General features: G+C 41.1%; 3 protein-coding genes across 4 annotated transcripts in view; 1 reads left to right on the plus strand and 2 right to left on the minus strand.

Annotated features, from left to right (window-relative positions):
- The window catches only part of tsen34 (TSEN34 tRNA splicing endonuclease subunit), a 64,014-nt gene extending 63,436 nt beyond the window's left edge, over nucleotides 1–578 (plus strand). For both annotated transcript variants that reach the window (XM_059331625.1, XM_059331624.1), the window contains exon 5: nucleotides 48–578. In XM_059331625.1, coding sequence (XP_059187608.1) covers nucleotides 48–235 — 188 coding nt within the window. In that variant the 3' untranslated portion in view covers nucleotides 236–578. The remainder of the gene's footprint in view (nucleotides 1–47) is intronic.
- Nucleotides 579–802: 224 nt separating this feature from the next.
- On the minus strand, nucleotides 803–4,243 carry mindy4b (MINDY family member 4B). Its single transcript, XM_059331631.1, has 9 exons — nucleotides 4,057–4,243; nucleotides 3,837–3,934; nucleotides 3,430–3,586; nucleotides 2,450–2,515; nucleotides 2,279–2,349; nucleotides 1,834–1,906; nucleotides 1,569–1,745; nucleotides 1,000–1,180; nucleotides 803–930 (listed from the first exon to the last, which is right to left on the minus strand). The coding sequence occupies exons 1-9, from the start codon at nucleotides 4,057–4,059 to the stop codon at nucleotides 803–805; spliced, it is 954 nt and encodes a 317-aa protein (XP_059187614.1). The 5' UTR covers nucleotides 4,060–4,243.
- Nucleotides 4,244–16,627: 12,384 nt separating this feature from the next.
- Nucleotides 16,628–19,709, minus strand: clrn1 (clarin 1). Its single transcript, XM_059331627.1, has 3 exons — nucleotides 19,338–19,709; nucleotides 18,485–18,664; nucleotides 16,628–17,508 (listed from the first exon to the last, which is right to left on the minus strand). The coding sequence occupies exons 1-3, from the start codon at nucleotides 19,588–19,590 to the stop codon at nucleotides 17,243–17,245; spliced, it is 699 nt and encodes a 232-aa protein (XP_059187610.1). The 5' UTR covers nucleotides 19,591–19,709; the 3' UTR covers nucleotides 16,628–17,242.
- Between the last annotated feature and the right edge of the window lie 68 nt (nucleotides 19,710–19,777).

Genomic DNA, 19,777 nt, shown 5'->3' on the forward strand with positions numbered 1-19,777 from the left:
TGGTTCTGGTTTTGTTTCTGGACTCTCTAACCTCTTATCTTCTTCAGGTGATCCACTTCGTTTCCACGCTCACTTCATCGCTGTCTGTCTCTCGGAGGATGAGTCCGTCTGTCTGCTGGACGTCCTCGCGGTGGCTCGGCTAGGATCCAACGTCAAGAAGACCGTCCTGCTCTGCTCACCAGGGACAGACGGCCGCGTCCTCTACACCTCGCTGCAGTGGAGTGGGATGGTCTAGATCTGAAGACCAGTAGAGGAGGTTGGTAGACCACCTGCTGGTCCCTGATGGTCCCTGATGGTCCTGGGTTTGACTCTCCGGGATTGAAACTGTCAGAGAAACTGAAGTCTCATCTGAACAGAACTAAAAATGACTTGAAGACCCAGCCCATATTTACAGGATCCAGTTCTGCTCTGTTCTCTGGACTAGCAGCTGGTTCTGGTTCTGATCCAGTCCAGATCCACACAGTCTGAGGTTCACAGTGTTCAGAAGTGTCAGAGAGATCCAGTTCTTTCAGTCCTGGTCCTGCTGTTGGTTTTGTGTTGTGTTTGAATGTGTTTAAATAAATAATCAGACTTCCTGTTTCATCATCAGTCACATGATCAAAAGTTTCACATTTAAAATGAAAGTTTTTCTTTCTGAAGTTTTTTTTTTTTTTTTTTTTTTTACATTTTTTTACATAACATTTACATTTTAATCAAGAAAGTTTCAGAATGAAACTTAAAATTATTGTCAAAACATGTAACACCAGCAGCTGGTTCTGAGGTTCAGATCGGACCTGGTCCTACAAGTCTGCGGGTAAGCTGATCAGTAGAAGGGGGCGGTGCCGCTCCAGTCCACGGCGGCGCCGGCCCACTTGGTCCTGATGGTCATGTCCAGGGGCCGGGAGCTGGTCTCTTGCTCGCCTGACGCCCCCCATCGGTTGGAGCGGGTATCTGTGGACAGAGTCCGGTATGAGCGGTCCAGCCCTGAGGAGACCCCCATCCCGCCACGCCCATCCTCACCTATGGTCAGCCGCGCCGTCGTCCTCGGGGACCACCGCCCGCCGCAGTAGAACAGCTGGAACAGGTGCTCCGTCCTCCAATCAGAGAGCAGCGAGCGCTTCAGGCTGAATGCCACAGAGAAGTTCCGGTTGATACAGCAGAGCCAGACTGGGAACAGGGGCGTCTTCAGCCTGGAGCCCACCTGAGGACACAGAGGACAGAGGGGACACCTGAGGACAGAGGGGACACCTGAGGACAGAGAGGACTCCTGAGGACAGAGGACACGTTTTAAGTTTTTCATCATGGAAACATGAATAATTGATCAGAGCTCATCTTCCCTGATTGGTTGATTGATTAATCTCATAATAATTCATGATTTATTCCCATGCAAACATTAAAACCAGCTGATCACATGATCAGACAGTTATCAGATTACTCCTCAGAGATGACTTTAAAGCAGTAGTACTCTCTGTTGTATTACTGCAGTATTATCCTCAGTACTGCAGTAGTACAGTAGTAGTACTGTAGTATTACCCTCAGTACTGCAGCACTACAGTATTAGTACAGTAGTAGTACTGCAGTATTGGTACCTGTGGTAGGCGTCCTCGCTCCATCTGCTCGTGGCTCCAGTGTAAATATCCGACGTCGCTGCGGGACAGGATGCCCTGCAGGGGGCGCTGCAGGGGACGGCCGTCCTCGCCGCAGGACAGCGTGCCGTTAAAGACATGAGGCGTGGCCCGACCAGTCAGCAGCAGGTTCAACAGAGCCTGCAGGGAGAACACTGTGAGGAACCAGCAGGAGAACCTGCAGGAGAACAAGGAGAACATGCAGGAGAACCTGCAGGTGAGGTCTCACCTGATGACACAGAAAGTTTCCTGGACTGGGGGACAGCAGAGGAGACGTGCTGGAGTCCAGGTCCTCCTTCAGTCTGAGGACAAGATGGGACAGTCGAGTTACCGAAATGTTCCTACACCTGAAGTGGTTACCTGTAGGGGGTTTTGGTTACCTTTAGGGTGTGTGGTTACCTGTGGGGGGTTTTGGTTACCTGTAGGGGGTGTGGTTACCTGTAGGGGTTTTTGGTAACCTTTAGGCGGTGTGGTTACCTGTAGGGAGTTGTGGTTACCTGTAGGGGGGGTTTGGTTATCTAAAGGGGGTGTGGTTACTTGTAGGGGAAGGGGTTACCTGTAGGCCGTGTGGTTACCTGTAGGGGGTTGTTGTTACCTGGAGGGGGGGCTGGTTACCTGTAGGGGGGGTTTGGTTATCTAAAGGGGGTGTGGTTACTTGTAGGGGAAGGGGTTACCTGTCGACGGTGCGTGAGCAAATGATGCTGTAGAGGAACAGGATGACTCCATGACTGTCCTCGTCTGTAAACTGCAAAACGCCCTGGTTAACACTGATCACACTGATCGGTAAATGATGATGTGATGATTGATTTAATGATTATTGATTGATTGATTTATCAGTGACTCACACACTGCAGATGCTGCAGGATGAATCGCTCCACGTCGTCCTTCTTGTGAAACGTAAACAGCTGTAGCTGAATTAGTCACATTTTTATTAGGGCCGGGACTCCGATTAAAAAAATTAATCTAAGTAATTGGATGCTTTGTAATTAATTAATCGAAATTAATCACATTTTAATCGCATATAAATATTTGACCTGAGAACAGTGAGAAGTAATTTTTTTCAGATGGATTTTTAGTATACCATTGAATAATGACTGAATACCTAAGCTTAAGCAACAAAAATATTGTTTATTTTGTTCAAGTCCAACAGACCTGTGCAATTTTTGCCATTAAGTGTAGCAATAGCATATAGTACATTTCAGAAATTCAGGTAGCCTATAGGTAGGTAGACCTTCTGTAAACTATAATACTTTGTTTTTTAAGTAAAACACAATATAGACACATATGTATATACATACATATATATATATATATATATATATATATATATATATATAAACACATATAGCAGCCGCTAGCTGCTATATGTTTTGCATTGAGGTGATACTTGAGGCTCGATGTGCTGCGGTGATATGCAAATTCCTTGTTGCATAACTTGCACACAACCATGCTCTTATCAACGCTTCCATCCGTTCGTTTTTTGTAACAAAATTTCCCATCCACGGGTCCAACCAAAGCGGTCTCATCAGCTTCTTTGTTCATGTTCACTGTGGGTTGTTGTTGTCTGAACTCATGACGTCTGTGCTCCAGTATAATCAGTCCGCCTGAAACTCATCCAGTGAGAAACGTTCCGCGGTGCAAAAATAAGAGCGATTAAAATGCGTCAATTTTTTATTAATTAATTAATTAGTTAATTTTTGTGTAATCAATGAATCTTAACGTGTTAAAGTCCCGGCCCTAATTATTATATAATTAATATATTAATTTCAGATCAATAACTGATGTCTGATTGAATGATGTGACTGATGACATCACTGTCAGGTACCCTTTCTGTGAAGTCGTCCAGTTTGTAGTCCAGTTGCGGGGTGATGCAGTAGTCTTCAGTTACCAAGGTGACAGTGGCGCTGACCCCCTCACCGGCCAACCAGAGGCTGTCGGTCAGCGCAGCAGCCAGCGCCCGGGCCTGCCCCGCCCGACACACGCTCAGCCTGAGGACAGGACACACACCTGAGACATCAGGACACACACCTGAGACATCAGGAGGATTTATCTGTGATTTAATGTGAATATACTGATCTAAAGGATGCTGAATTATCTGTCTGTCTGCAAGAACACTGCTGTTAAAATGATGGTTTGCAGTGCAGCAGAGCGTCTCAGACTGAGAGAATGTGCTGTTCTCCACCTGTGACATCATGATGTTACCTGCTTGATCAGGGTCATGTGACGTCTCACCTGTGCAGTGCCTGCGTGTCAGAGTCGCTCTGCCGGATAAACAGCAGGAATTTAATGATCCGAGCCTGGACAACCATCTGAACAGCCCGAGCCCCGCCCTGAAACACACCTGAGCAGGTGAGACTGACACAGTCGAGGTGAGACGATCACAGGAGGTGACAGTCCCAGAAGTGTTTGGTCTGAAGAATCCTGATTGTCTCTAAAGGACACAGTGTCTCACCATGTCCGTCTCCAGAGCGTACGAGTCCTCCGAGTCCGTCTCTCTGAACTGGAACACAGATCTCCTCCACTCATAGGGAAACACATGAAACGTCCCCCCGAACAGAATCCTCCTCAGACTCTGAGAGACAAGACATATAAAGACAGACAGAGGGGAGGGAGACAGGTAGAGAGAGAAACAGGCAGACAGAGAGACAGGGAAAGAGAGAGAGACACGCAGACAGGCAGGCAGACAGACAGACAAAGAGACAGGTAGAGACAGACAAGCAGACAGCGTGTCTCACCTCAGTCAGCTGGGGGGTGACAGATGTCCCTCCGAGGTTCGGGGACGTCCTGAGTCTCAGGGGGACAGAGCAGAGCTGAGGGAGGATCCTGCAGGAGGGCAGAGCCTCCTGCTGCTCCTCTTCCCGACCAACATCCATCAGCCTCTGAGGACAGGAGAACACACCTGGATGAACCTGAACTCACCTTAAGTCACCTGAACGCACCTGAACTCACCTGAATTCACCTGAATGCTCCTGAACTCTCCTGAACTCACCTGAACACACCTGAACTCACCTGAATGCACCTGAACTCACCTGAACACACCTGAATTCACCTGAACCAACCTGAACATGCCTGAATGCACCTAAATTCACCTGAACTCACCCGTCCAGCTCTGCGTAGTAGCAGTAGTAGTACTGCAGTACAGCAGTAATAGTAATAGATTGTTCAGTAAGTACCCGTCACTCACGTCAGGATTCTTGTTGACTTCCTGTCAGCACTAATACTACTGATACTACTGATAGTAATACTACTATTACTACTGATACCAATACCACTGATACTACTAATATTAATACTACTGATACTAATACAATTGATGCTACTAGTACTACCTGCAGTAATACTTCTCTGGGTGTGAGTACTTGTACCATGATAACTGCAGTAATACTCAGTGGTCTTTCAGTCTCAGTGAGACAGCAGGTACAAGTACACAGAGACACTGGATACTGTGTGGATCTGATCATCACACACGCACAGTGAAATAATAAGTGTATAATGTCCAATATGTCGTATTGTATTGTATTGTATTGCATTTTATATTGTATTTTATTGCTGTTTCTTTTCTATCCTTTTGTACGGTGTCCTTGAGTGCCAAGAAAGGCGCCTCCAAATAAAATGTATTATTATTATTAATGTTGTTACAGCGCCACCCAGAGGTCACAGAGGCTTAATGGAGGAGTCAGCTGCAGCTACAGAGACTACAGAGACAGAGAAAGAAAGGACGAAGAAAAGGAAGAAAGAAGAGTAGAGAGTAAGGTAACTGGTAGATGAAGTCTTTAAAGTGAATGAAAGGAAGAAAGAAACATTTGTGTGAAAAACAAAATAAGTTAAAGATCATTTTATCTTTAAGTTAAAATAAATAATATAAAATAATGACGTTATTTGTTTAATTCTCATTAAAATGAATTAGTTATCATTAAATCCTCAGGATTCACTTTGACTTCAGAGAATTCTCTGTTTGATTTATTTTTTATTTTAAACACAAAAATAATTTACATTTATACATCAACACAACATTAAAATAAATGTAAAATAATTCATTTAAACAATCAAACGAGTTCTTACCTGCAGCAGAAACACACTGAGAGACAGAGAGGAGAGACGGGAGCCTTTATATACACACACACACACACACACACACACACAGAGGAGACAGGTGAGACAGGAGCCTTTATACACACACAGACACACTTATACACACGCACACACTTTAAAATAAAGAAAAAAATTGTCTTTGTCATAAATGTTATTAAACTTTAATAATGTGACATTTTTATTCATATTTTACTTAAACCTTTTGTGCTGAATGTTTCCACTGAACGACATAACATCATTAATAATTCATATAATAATAATAATTCAAAATTTGTGGCTTGTTTTGTTGAAATGTAATCAGTGCAGGTTATCAACATAAAGTGGGCATGTCAGTAAAGAAGAGACTCATGGGTTATCAACATGAAATGTGTTGTTATCAGTGTGTTGATCTGTTGATGTTCTATGAAGAGATCAGATGGTTAGTTCACTGACCACTCGCAGTGTCTGAACTTACATTAACTTGACTAACCTGAACTTGATGGAAATAAGTTCCGACCACTGACCAGCAGGAGAGACGCTCTAAAGTGTGTGTGTGTCTGTGTGTGTGTGTGTGTGTGTCAGTGTCTGTGTCTGTGTGTGTGTGTGTGTGTGTGTGTGTGTCAGTGTCTGTGTGTCTGTGTGTGTTCTTGTAGTTCCTACATAGTGAGGACCGGAACACATTTTAACCAACAGAGTGAGGACATTTTTGTGAAGTGAGGACATTTTGGTTGGTCCTCACTTCTTTAGAGAGAGAGAGAGAAAGAGAGAGAGAGAGCGTGGGTGGTCTCTGACGTGTCCACCAACAAACAAAGAAGAGATGAAGTGAAATGAGAGGCTGGATGTCTCTGCCCCCCGCTGTCTTCCTGCTCCTTGTCTCCTCTCAGCTCGTCTCCTGCCTCGGACTCTGTTTCTCTAATCGCAGCTATTATTACAAACTACTTCCTGTCCTGCTGATCAGGGTCATTTGGCTGCCATCCCAGAATGCACTGCAGCAGCCGTCCTGCAGAGACACCTCCGTCCTTCTGTCTCACCACATCAGATGTGTCCAAGTGTTTATAACATGAAGATCTGACTCACAAGTTGTTGCAGCAGTTTGGGGGTTGATCCGTTTCTTCCACACATTTGGTGCAAAATTTACCATTTTTTATTGGGGAATCAATAAAAATGTTTAAACTACTCCAGAGTCCCACATTCAGACTCCAAGACCTATAGAACAACTGAATATCCTGCTGTGATTTAGTTTCAGAAACTTTTGACATTTAGTAGATTTGTGTATTTTGAGTTATTGTATGGCAGCTCTTGTGTTGTGTTGCTGCTTATCGTGAATCTAGTGTCTCAGCCATCCATCCTGTGAATGCTCTAGGTCTCTTGTGGTTGTAAAGTTTCATGAGGCTGTGATTATGCTAGAGGTCACAGCAGCTCATTTTATACACTGAGCTCAAGTTTCACTCACTAAAATCATCACACATGAAGAACATTGGGCTCATTGAATCCACAAGAGTCTCAGCTTTCTAGTCAGACCCGGTTTATGCAGCTCACAGACTGTTTAGAGACCCCAGGGTGTACAAAGATTCACACACGAGGATACAACAACACATTTACTGCAGGCGAAAAAACTGACTGTTATCAGGTTATCTTCTTTCATTAAAATGAGTCCTGGCTGCTGATCATATATAAAGGAACCAGTGACTAAGGGAGGGCAGTGGAGGTTTATGCTTTTGTTGGTGAAGTGTTCCTTATTTACAAGTTGACAGAGATGTATTACATTGTGTGTGTGTGTGTGTGTGTGTGTGTGTGTGTGTGTGTGTGTATTTGCTGGGTTACACCAACAAAGGTTAAAAGGTCTTAAAATACTGAGTGAAATAAATAGATAAATAAATAATGGTAATAATATTGTTTTTATCTCATTGTTGAGATGATATCTTGTTGTGGTTTTTTCAGATTTACAAATTACAGTCCCTGACTTTTAATTAATCCATTGGTTTTAGAAATGGCTCATATGAAAGCTAAAACCCTCCCAAATTATGTTTAATATACTAAAATAAATTTGCTTCACTGAAGAAAGATTGATCATTTAATGAACACAGAAAGGTCAGATTTTGGCAAGACAAAAGTTTTGTCGCCTACAGAGAGTAATGTCAAAATTGAACAAATAATTTACTTCAAATACAAAAATATGTTGCATAACATCAGTGAATTAAGTAGTGGTGCTGTGAGATCCATGTTTAATATCTTGTATGACTTCCATGAGCTTGAAGGACTGCATCCATGTGGTTCGACAATGATTCATACAATTTATTGATGAAGTCATCAGGAATTGCAAAGAAAGCAGTCTTACATGCCTCCCAGATTTCATCAAGATTCTTGGGTTTTGTCTTCTATGCTTCCTCTTTCATTCTACCCCAGACATGCTCAATGATGTTCATGTCTGGTGACTGGGCTGACCAGTCCTGGAGCGCCTTGATCTGCTTTGCCTTGAGGAACTTTGATGTAGAGATGGAAGTATGCGATGGAGCACCATCCTGCTGCAAAATTTGACCCCTTTTATGGTTGGGAATGTAAGAGGTAGCTAATACTTCTTGATATTTTAGGCTATTGATATTCAAATCTCTCGCACACCCCCATACTGGATGTAACCCCAGACCATGATTTTTCTGCCACCAAACTTAACTGTTTTCTGGGTGAATCTCAGATCCATGCTGGCTCCAGTAGGTCTCCTGCAATATTTGCTACGGCTGTGATGTAATTCAACCGAAGATTCATCTGAGAAATCCACCTTCTTCCACTTTTCCAGCGTCCATCATTTTAGCAGGCTGTGGGCCTTGGCAAATGCCACACGTTTTTTTAATTGGCTTTTTTTAGTGCTGGTTTCTGGGCACTGATTCGACCATGGAGGCCATTTCGAGACAGATTTCTAGAAACTGTTCTGGTTGACACAGGGACTTGAGGTGACCAGGCTTGGTGGAGCTCTGCTGCAGTGGGAAAGGGGCTGGCCTTGGATTTTCGAGCAGTTGTCTTGCGGGGTCTGCCAGACCTGGGCTTGTCAAAAACATCTCCAGTCTCTTCAAATCTTTTTCTTATTCTTTGCACTTGAAGCTGAGACACATTGAAGGTGTCAGCCACCTCAGCAGTGGATCTGGTCTTCAGCCTCTTGATAATCAACGCTTTGGTCTCAGGGTGAATCTTAGGCATGTTGTCAGAGGTCAAGTTGCAGTTGATGTGAAGGTCTGGTGTGCTGGGGTTCTTTTTATACACACCCACTAATTGACTGATTAATTATTGATCACAGTTGAGGCTGTAATCTAGGTTTGGGTGCATCATATGACAAGGCGACAAGACTTTTGTCTTTGCAAAAACTGAAGCAGTGGGCTTTACCAAGCTGTGAATGTTAGAATGCTTTTCAGCAGTTTTGTTTGGCACCAAAATATTATTTCAAAAGCTGTTGCGATTAAAATTAGCCATTTCTCGTAAAAAAAAAAAATGATTAGAAATATATTTGAGGGGCACTTAAGGTCAACTTATACCCAAGCGACAAGACTTTTGTCAGGGACTGTAGAAAAACCCATAAATTATTTTTTCTTGCTGGAATTTTGTTATATCTGTCTTTTTTTTAATTTTTTTTTAAACAATATATTTATTGACATTTTCTTACATAACAAAACAAAACAAGATTACAAATGGACTATACACATACACATCACAAACATCCACTTCTCAGCCACAAAACATTTCATAATTCAATGCCTTATACAGTTGCAGGTACATGAACTCATTAATCCTGATTTAAGGTTTACTTAACTGACTGCTTATTCTTCTTCATTGTCAATTGTCAGATCAATACCGTTAACAAACACTTTAAACGGTTCCCATATTTTTTCAAACAAATCCTGCCTTCCTTTTCGTATGTATGTCACTCTCTCCAAAGGAAAAGTTGTGAGCATTTGCCTCACCTAATACATAGCATTCGGTCTACTGGTCTTTTTCCAAAACATTGCAATGGCTCTTTTAGCGTGTAACAGACACATATCTATTAATATTCTTTCACTTTTGTTGTATTTATGACCTTTTGGATAAAGTCCTAAGACAAAAAGTGCAAGATCCATTGAAATGCTTTTTGAAATAATTTTTTCTATTGCCTCTTTAACCTCCTCCCAAAAAGATTTTATCTTAGTGCATTGCCACACACAATGGAATAATGTCCCTTTCACCTCAGTACATTTTGTACACACATCCGGGATATTCCTATTATATTTATTTAATTTAACTGGTGTGATATAAGTTCTCATCAACCACTTATACTGCAATAGTCTAAATCGAGTGTTGATTGATTGGGTGTGAGCCTTATTACATATAGATTGCCAGTCCTCTAATGATATGTCTGTACCCAGATCTTCTTTCCACGCTTCTCGTTTATGATCTGCATTCTCAACCGAATTTGATAAAAAATAGTTATATAGCTCTGCTATAGCACCTTTACTTAAGCTGTTTTTAGATACAATTTTTTCCAAGTTAGAAATTGGAGGTCTGGTTAAAAGACTATTTTGGCTCGTCCTAATGTAATTCCTAAGTTGGAGGAATTTAAAGAAATGTTTTTTATCTATGTCATATTTATGCCTAATTTGTTCGAATGATAACATGTCATTGGAGTTGGGCATATACAGATCTTGAAGTTTTTCTAGTCCCTTTAATGCCCACTTTCTAAATATAGCATCTGCTCTTCCTGGTATAAAACGCTGATTTCCCCAAATAGGAGTGTACTGAGATAATTGACTAGTTTCTTTAGTAAATTTTTGTACTTCAAACCATACTTTTACCATATTTTTGACAATCGGGTTAGTGGTTTGTTTTATCAATTTTGCTGCTGTATCAGAGTAAAAATACAGGGGTAAAGGCAAACGCAAACCTTCATCTTCCATTTCTTTCCATTGTGGAATATCTCTTGTTGCAAAATAAAATTTAATAGTCCTTATTTGTACTGCCCAATAATACCATGTTATATTTGGACACTTTAAACCACCATTACTATGTGATAAGTGTAACAGGGATAGTCAAATTCTAGCTTTGTTGTTTTGCCATATGAAACCAGTAAATAACTTTTTAATTCCCTTAAAAAAACCATCAGGTGGAGACAACGGAATATTCTGAAATAGGTAAAGTATCTTAGGGAGGATGTTCATTTTTATAATGTTGATTCTACCAATCAAGGATAAGGGCAGGGATGTCCATCTATTAATTGACTCTGTTATTTCTTCAGTCAATGATTCATAATTAGATTTTACAATTAGAGGTAATTCTGATCCAATTTTTATTCCCAAATATGTAAACTGATTTACCACTTTAAATTGGGAAGCTTCTCTGAGTGGATTTTCTTTCTCTTTCTCGTCAAGCAATAAAATTGAGGACTTAGAGTAGTTAATAGTGTATCCTGAGATGCCACCAAATGTTTTTACTAAATCCAGCAACACAGGAATAGTTCTACTAAGTTGTGAGATGAATAAAATAACGTCATCTGCATATAACGCTAATTTATGCTCTGTTCGACCAATTGTTATTCCAGCTATTTCAGTTTGCGTTCGTACAGCTATTGCTAATGGTTCGATCGCTAAAGTGAATAACAGCGGAGACAGGGGACACCCTTGACGACATCCTCTTTTAATTATGATTGGTTGTGATATATTTTTGTTTGTTAATATTTCTGCTGTAGGGTTTGCATACAACAACCGAACCCATTTTAGAAATGTATTGCCGCATCCAAATCTTTCCATGATATTAAAGAGATAAGGCCACTCCACCTTATCGAAAGCTTTCTCAGCGTCTAAAGATAGGAGGGCCTTATTGGAGGGGTCTTTCAATCCTTGAATGACATTGAGGACTCTTCTGACATTATAGAATCCTTGGTGTCCCTGAATGAACCCATTTTGATCCCTATGAATTATACTAGGTAATATTTCTTGAAGCCGTCTTGCTAAAACTTTGCACAAAATTTTGAGGTCAGAATTTAATAGGCTTATTGGTCTCATATTTTCACATCGGTTATTGGGCTTTCCTGGTTTTGGCAACAGTGTTATTACCGCACCGGTCATTGATTTTGGTAAACTACCACTTTGGAATGCTTCCAAAAACATTTCTAGTACTGGCTTCAGTAATTTGGACTTACATTTTTTATACAGATCAATTGGTAATCCATCTGGGCCCGCTGTTTTTCCTGCTTTCATACCATCGATAGCTGTGCCTATTTCCTCTTCTTTTAGGTCTGCCTCCAACTCTTCCACAAATTCAGCAGAGATAGTTGGAAATTTCAATTTATCTAAGAATGAATTTTGGAACTGTGGGTCATAGTCTACTTGAGATTCATATACATTTTCATAATATTTTCTAAATTCCTTATTTATTTCAATAGGGTCTATTATTGTATCCCCATTATTATTCTTAATTGAAGCAATAGTTTTCCTTGTTTCTAACTGTTTTATTTGCCAGGCCAACAGTTTACCAGGCTTTTCCCCTTGTTCATAAAATGTTTGATTGAGCCTGAGCATATCTGAGGCTGCCCTATCTGCGGATAGTTTGTTATACTCTGCTCTTAAGAGTAGTAATTCTTTTTCTACAACAGGAGTTCTATTCTTAAAGACTTGTTCTTGGAGAGTTTGTATTTTAGATTCTAACTGCTGTCTTTTTTGCCGCGATTCTCTAGTTTTGGATGAGGTATAACTAATTATGTGTCCTCTTAAAAAGGCTTTGAAAGCATCCCACCTAATACCTGCTGTTGTTTCATTTGTGTTATCTTTAAAGTAATTATCTATCTCATTCCCTACATATTTAAGAAAGTTTTCATCTAGTAACCATTTCTTATTTAGACTCCATTTAGGTGGATCTTTTACCAATCTCCTATCCACATAGATCAGACAGCATGGACCATGATCTGATATTAATATGCTACTATATTAACAGTCCTGTATTCTAGAAACCAGTGTTGCAGATACCAAAAATAATCTATACGTGAGTATGTCTTAAACGTACTAGAGTAGCAAGAGTAAGCAATATCATTGGGCTTAAAGTGTCTCCATATGTCCAACAGATTCAACTCTTTAATAAGATGATTAATAATTATTCTACTTCTGTTATGAGTTTGGTCGACACCTGTGGATCTGTCCTTTATTGGGTCCAGTGTGCAGTTCCAGTCCTATATCTGTCTTTTAATTTGTATTTCCGGATTTGCATTTCACTCAAAATGGGCCGTTTTTTATGTTTTTTGTGTGTGAATAACTTTACTTAGGAAGGTATTATAGGTGAATATCTATGATCAGGCATTAAAGTTCACTGATCTAGGGCCAGGATAGACCTGTGGGAAAGGTAATTATTTATTGAAAACATGCTATATTATGATTTTATATATAGCCGCCGCTGGTATTTTAAATAATGACCTCTTTTTGTCTCATAATTGGCCCCATGACACTAAATCTGCCCCATTACGCTGTACCTGCCCCATATGACGCTATATCGGCCCCATTTGACACTATATCGGCCCCATGACACTATATCGGCCCCATGACACTATATTGGCCCCATGACACTATATCGACCCCATGATGCTATATTGGCCCAATATGACGATATATCGGCCCCATGACACTATATTGGCCCCATATCGGTCCCATAACACTATATCAGCCCCATATGACACTATATCAGCCCTATAAGACACGAACAGCCCCATATGACACTACATCGGCCCCACATGACACTATTTCTGCCCCATGACACTATTTCGGCCCGATATGACACTATATTGGCCCCATGACACTATATCGGCCCCATGTGGCACTATCGGCCCCATATGATGCTATAACGGCCTCATATGACACTCTATCGGCCCCATTATACTATATCGGCCCCATGACACTATATTTGCCCAATATGATAATATATTGGCCCCATGACAATTGGAAACTGGAGACATTTGTCCTAGTTGATGCTGAAATGCTTGATCAGGTTTTATCCCTGTTAAAAACCTCAACATGTATTTTAGATCCGATTCCCATGGCCTTTTTAAAACAGTTATTAGTATTTTAGAAGAACAGTCGCTCACAATTGTCAATTATTCCCTTCAGACTGGTAACTTTCCCACTAGCCTAAAGACCGCCATAGGTAAACCTCAGCTGAAGAGAAACAATCTAGATTCCTCAGTTATTAGTAATTACTGACCAGTATCAAACTTGCCATTTTTAGAGAATTCTAGAGAAGCTTGTTTTTAATCAGTTAAATGATTTTATTAACTCAAATCACATTTTTGAAAAATTTCAATCTGGTTTTAGGGCCAATCACAGCACAGAGACAGCTCTAGTAAAGGTGGTAAATGGTCTCAGATGCATATGGACTTGAAAAAAAAACAGCATCTTAGTGTTACTTGATTAAACTGCAGCCTTCAATACAGTTGATCATTCAATTATTTTAAGTAGACTAAATAATTTGTTTGGCATCTCTGGTACTGTTTTTAACTGGGTCAAATCTTACCTTAATGGCAGATATTTTTTTGTAAGTATAAGTGACTGTTCATCCAGTAGTTTTAAAATGAATTGTGGTGTTCCCTAAGGTTCAATTTTAGGACATACTCTTTTTAACCTTTACATGCTGCCACTTGGGGACGTCATCAGGAGACACAGCATCAATTTCCATAGCTATGCTGATGACACACAGCTTTACATTGCCGTGACTCCTGATGACTCAGGGCCAATAGATACCCTTTTCAACTGTATTTTAGACATAAAACTATGGATGGCAGAAAATTTTTTACAGCTCAACCAGGACAAAACCGAAGTTTTAATTATCGGTACTGAAGCACAGAGAGAGAAACTAACTATGAAACTCCAAGCACTGAATTTTAACCTTTGTCAAGAAGTAAAAAACCTTGGAGTTATCATTGATTGTGATTTTAGCTTTTAGCACTGTATTAAACATATTACCAAAACTGCCTTATATCATCCTAAGAACATTGCCAACGTATGAACATTTCTCTCTCAAGCCAATACAGAGACATTGATGCATGCTTTTATCACCTGTAGAATTGACTATTGTAATGCTCTACCTAACAGAAACTTAGATCTATTACAGTTATTACAAAATTTGGCTGCTCATCTGTTGACAAAGACCAGAAAAAGAGCTTATATTACACCTATTTTAAAGTCTCTGCATTGGCTGCCCGTGTGCTTCATAATCAATTTTAAGATTCTTTTACTGGTTTATAAATCTCTTAATGGTCTTAGTCCAGCCTATTTATCTGATTTACTTTTATCCTATGAACACTCAAGGAACCTCAGGTCTTCTGAGAGTGGCCTTTTAATAATACCAAAAGTTAGAACAAAAACCCATGGTGAGGCTTCGTTTTGTCACTGTGGTCCACGTTTGTGGAACAGCCTCCCTGAAGACCTGAGGGCATCAGAGACTGTTCATATTTTAAGAGCAAACTTAAGACTTATCTTTTTAATTTGGCTTTTACTTGTACCATTTTAAAATATTTTTATGCTCATGCATCTTAGTGTTACAACATGTTCTCTTTTATTTATCTATTTATTTGCTACTATTTATTAGCCTATTTTATATCTATATATTTTTTATCATGCTCTACTTTTTAATTAATTATTTATTGTTGTCATCTTTTTTATCTAGCTTTTTAAAAAACTTTTTATTATTATTTACTTTTGTTTTTTATTTTATTTTACCTTACCTTACTTAATTTTTATTTATTTTATCTAATTAATTTCTTACCTGCCTCCAGTGTTTCCTCACTGCTCCACGTTGAGATGGTGCTTCCTCAGTTTGTGCTTTGTTTTTAATGGGATGGGTGGATGGAGGGTCAGGGGTGGAAAATTTGGGGTTGGGCTGTTTGTGGTGGGGTGAAGAGTTGGGGATGGGCGAAGGGTGTTTGCTTGTTTCTATGTTTTTTTATTGTTGTTATTATTATTATTATTATTTTCTCCTTTTTTATGTGAAGCACTTTTATTGTATAAAAAGTGCTATACCCCCCATATGACACTATATCGCCCCCATGTGACATTATATCGGCCCCATATGACACTATATCGCCCCCATATGACAAACTGGGAGCTGCATGTTTTAGGCTCATCCGGGTACTTAAGTTGAAAAGTAATCAGTGTATGTGTGTGTGTGTATATATATGTATATCTGTATATATAAAATATATAATAAGATGGGCTACACGGTGGTGTAGTGGTTAGCGCTCTTGTTCACAACAAGAGGGTCGCCTGTTTGCCTCCAGCCTGCGGCTCTTCTGTGTGGATTTTGCATGTTCTCCCCGTGTCAGCGTGGGTTCTCACCGGGTACTCCGGCTTCCTCCCACAGTCCAAAAACATGCAATTAGGTTTAATTGGTGACTCTAAATTGCCCGTAGGTGTGAATGAGAGTGTGATTGTCTGTCTGTATGTGTTAGCCCTGTGATAGTCTGGCGATCCGTCCAGGGTGTACCCTGCATCTTGCCCAATGTCAGCTGGGATTGACTCCAGCCCCTGTGATCCAAGTGTGGATAAGCGGTTAAGGATAAGAAAATCTCATTACAAAATAAAATCTTAATGTAAGAATCTCCTGAAATTAAACTTTATTAATCTATAATAATAATAAAGATTATCAGCTGTGCCATGTTGTTGTTATTGCCTGCGCTGAGACTTGAAGGCGCTGCAGCTGAGCCTATAATTGGTCAACAGGACACCAGGTGGAGACAGGACCCCCCCGGGCCCCCAGCGTCCCTGCAGGGGGCTGGCTCCAGACTCCAATATGATAATAAAACATTAAACAGCCCAGGACTCTTTCTGCATATGTGCAGAACACACGTGCTAACGGTTATGTTTAGGACTCTGATTGGTTCAGAGGTCATTCAGTTTGTCAATAGATAAATATAGAAATCGGAGAATAAAAACGCTGCAGAAGTTTTCTGAGAATAATCCTTTTTATCATTGTTTATTGTAAAATAACATGAAAGAAACAAGTTAAACATCCACAAACTGTTAAATAAAACATTTAAATCTAAGAGACAAATGTCCTCAAAGAGACTCAGTTTACTGCGAACAATACACTGATACACTGACTGATCAGTACACTGATACACTGTTTGATCAATACACTGATCGATCAGGTTTCATCATGCAAAGGACTTTTAAAACCTAATAATTTATTGATTGATTATTGATTCATTGATTATTGGCTGATAATTGATTGATTATTGGCTGATGATTGATAATTGGCTGATTATTGATCTCTTGCTGTCAGAAATCTTAAACGTGACTTTAAACTGAGTCTCTTTAGTTTTTTGGGAGGTTTTTCTCTGTCTGTCTGTGTGTGTGTGTGTGTGTGTGTGTGTGTGTGTGTGTGTGTGTGTTTTCTCTGTTGTGATGTTTTCTAATGAACACGTTAAACATGAAGCGATGAGGTGAAATCGAGACGTTCTGATCAGAATAGTTTCCTGTTTGATCCGTCAGGATCTGATGATAGAAATGTTTTATAACTAAACGTATCGAGGTGGAGACGTTTCTCTTGTTCAGACAAGAAGTCTCTAGTCTCTAGTACATGAGGTCGGCGGCACCCCCACTCAGCTCCGCCTCCTTGGTCTCCTGGAAGGGGAACTGTGTTCCCGCCAGCCGGATGAGCAGGAAGTTGAGAGCGTGGAGTGTGAAGACGAGGAAGAAGAGCCAGAAGCAGCGGTCGTAGTGCTCTGTGTGCGTCTGGAACACAAAGCTCACCTCGTTGAAGTTGGCGATCCGGTCGGACAGATGATGAAGTTTCACCTCCGACGCGAACAGAACCATCACCAGAGCGCTGCAGACGCCTGCACACAGGAAGTCCGTCATCAACATAATTTATCAATAATCACAGCACTGACGTCACTCAGGACCCGCCCCCGAGACATGGGGTCATCAGCCCGGCGCCACGATTAATATTTTATTACAATTAGAATAATTATCACAATAGGAGGGCCAGGTCCTGTTGAGACACAGAGACTGGGTTATCAGCATAAAGTGGGCACATCAGTAAAGAGGAGACTCGTGGGTTATCAGCATAAAGTGGGCATGTTAGTAAAGACTCGTGGGTTATCAACATAAAGTGGGCATGTCAGTAAAGACTTGTGGGTTATCAGCATAAAGTGCGCAAGTCAGTAAAGAGACTTGTGGGTTATTAACATAAAGTGGGTATGTCAGTAAATACTCGTGGGTTATCAACATAAAGTGGTCATGTCTGTAAAGAGGAGACTCGTGGGTAATTAACTTAAAGTGGACATGACTGTATCAGTAAAGAGACTTGTGGCTTATTAACATAAAGTGGGCATGTCCTTAAAGAGGAGACTCGTGGGTTATCAGCATAAAGTGGGCATGTCTGTAAAGAGGAGACTCGTGGGTTATCAGCACATAGTGGGCATGTCAGTAAAGAGGAGACTCGTGGGTTATCAGCATAAAGTGGGCATGTCTGTAAAGACTCGTGGGTTATCAGCATAAAGTGGGCATGTCTGTAAAGAGGAGACTCGTGGGTAATTAACTTAAAGTGGACATGACTGTATCAGTAAAGAGACTTGTGGGTTATGAACATAAAGTGGGCATGTCAGTAAAGAGGAGTCTCGTGGGTTATCAGCATAAAAGTGGGCATGTCATTAAAGACTTGTGGGGACAGAGAACACATTTTATTCATGATACTAACTTCAGAGTCAGATTTTCTTTGCTGTCTGTACTGCTGTATGTTTCCAGCAGTGACAGGTGATGTAATGATAATGTAACGATGATGTAACAATGATGTAATGGCGTGTTTCTCACAGCAGATGAAGCTCCACAGGTAGAGTCCCAGGGGGCCGTGCAGTGTCTCGTACGGGCGTCCAAAGGCGTTGAAGAAGAAGAAGCCGGTGGCCACAGAGGAGAATAGCACCACCACACCACAGAAGAAGATGACGGAGACGTGGAGGCCGACCGGGACGGCGCTCAGCAGGTCAGAGAAGACTGGAGGACAGAGACGCTTAGATGAGACACGCTGGGACAGAGAGGGTCACCTGCTAACCGCTAATATAACAAACAGACCAGTAGTAATACAGTCAGTCTGTGTGTGTGTGTGTGTGTGTGTGTGTGTGTGTGTGTGTGTGTGTGTGTGAACAGAGCCGTGTTGTTCTTCTCCTCTGACCTGTTTTCTCTCTGAGCTGTTAGTTTCAGTTGGCTGATCTCATTAACAGTCAAACTAAACTTTATTATTCAGATCTGAAGCACAAAACCAAAGGAGAGAGAATAGATCAATAAGAACTGATCGATAATCAATAAAATGAGACTCTCACATAAACATAAAATAACCTCAAAATAAAGTAATATAAATATAAAATAACCTCAAAATAAAGTAATATAAATTTAAAATAACCTCAATATAAAGTAATATAAATATAAAACAACCTCAATATAAAGTAATATAAATATAAACTAAATATAAAGTACCTTCTGCTGCTGAGAAACTCTGAATAATTTAAAGTGTGAATAATTAATGAGCAGGTGAGCTCAACTATTCAACACGTTCACACTCTATATCTCTAGATCTACAGTATAGAAACAACCTACACACGGTCTCTGACGGGATCTATGTGGATCTAAATGGATCTCCGGGGACCGGTCCGGGCCGGTCGGGACTCACCGGAGAAGCGGGACGGCCGGCCCCCCAGCCCGCACTGCTTCACCCTCTGGCCGGTGAACAGGCCGTAGTTTAGGTCTCCCAGGAACTGGTCCAGCTCTGCCCCGGTGGCATTGACCAGCTCGGCCCCGGTGCGGCACAGCACGGCCCCGCTGACCCACAGCGGCAGCCCTGTGCACACGGCGGCCGTCAGCGCGCAGCAGAGCCCGGACAGACCACCGGCCGACAGCAGCAGCCGCTTCTGACGGCTCGGCATGGCGGCGGAGAGGAGACCGGACCCGGGACAGAGACCGGGACAGACCGGGACACTGAAGGAGACACCGGGACAGACTCCTCTGACTGGTTTATTATTATAATTTTTGCTCTTGCGGCTCCTCGACAAGTCACCATGGCAACAAGAGGCGGAGCTGACCCCCGGGGCCGTTCAAAATAAAATAACAACT

Source organism: Centropristis striata, chromosome 4 (genome assembly GCF_030273125.1).
Source record: "Centropristis striata isolate RG_2023a ecotype Rhode Island chromosome 4, C.striata_1.0, whole genome shotgun sequence".
Classification (NCBI taxonomy): Eukaryota; Metazoa; Chordata; class Actinopteri; order Perciformes; family Serranidae; genus Centropristis; species Centropristis striata.

Coding starts and splice junctions, on each gene's coding strand:
- mindy4b (XM_059331631.1), bottom strand. Junction 2,350..2,449: donor TCCTGCAGCATCTGCAGTGT/GTGAGTCACTGA, acceptor GGCGTTTTGCAG/TTTACAGACGAGGACAGTCA. Junction 1,746..1,833: donor GAAACTTTCTGTGTCATCAG/GTGAGACCTCAC, acceptor TTCTCCCTGCAG/GCTCTGTTGAACCTGCTGCT.
- clrn1 (XM_059331627.1), bottom strand. CDS start 19,590: ATGCCGAGCCGTCAGAAGCGGCTGCTGCTGTCGGCCGGTGGTCTGTCC. Junction 18,665..19,337: donor CCGGCCGTCCCGCTTCTCCG/GTGAGTCCCGAC, acceptor TCTGTCCTCCAG/TCTTCTCTGACCTGCTGAGC. Junction 17,509..18,484: donor CCTGTGGAGCTTCATCTGCT/GTGAGAAACACG, acceptor TCCTGTGTGCAG/GCGTCTGCAGCGCTCTGGTG.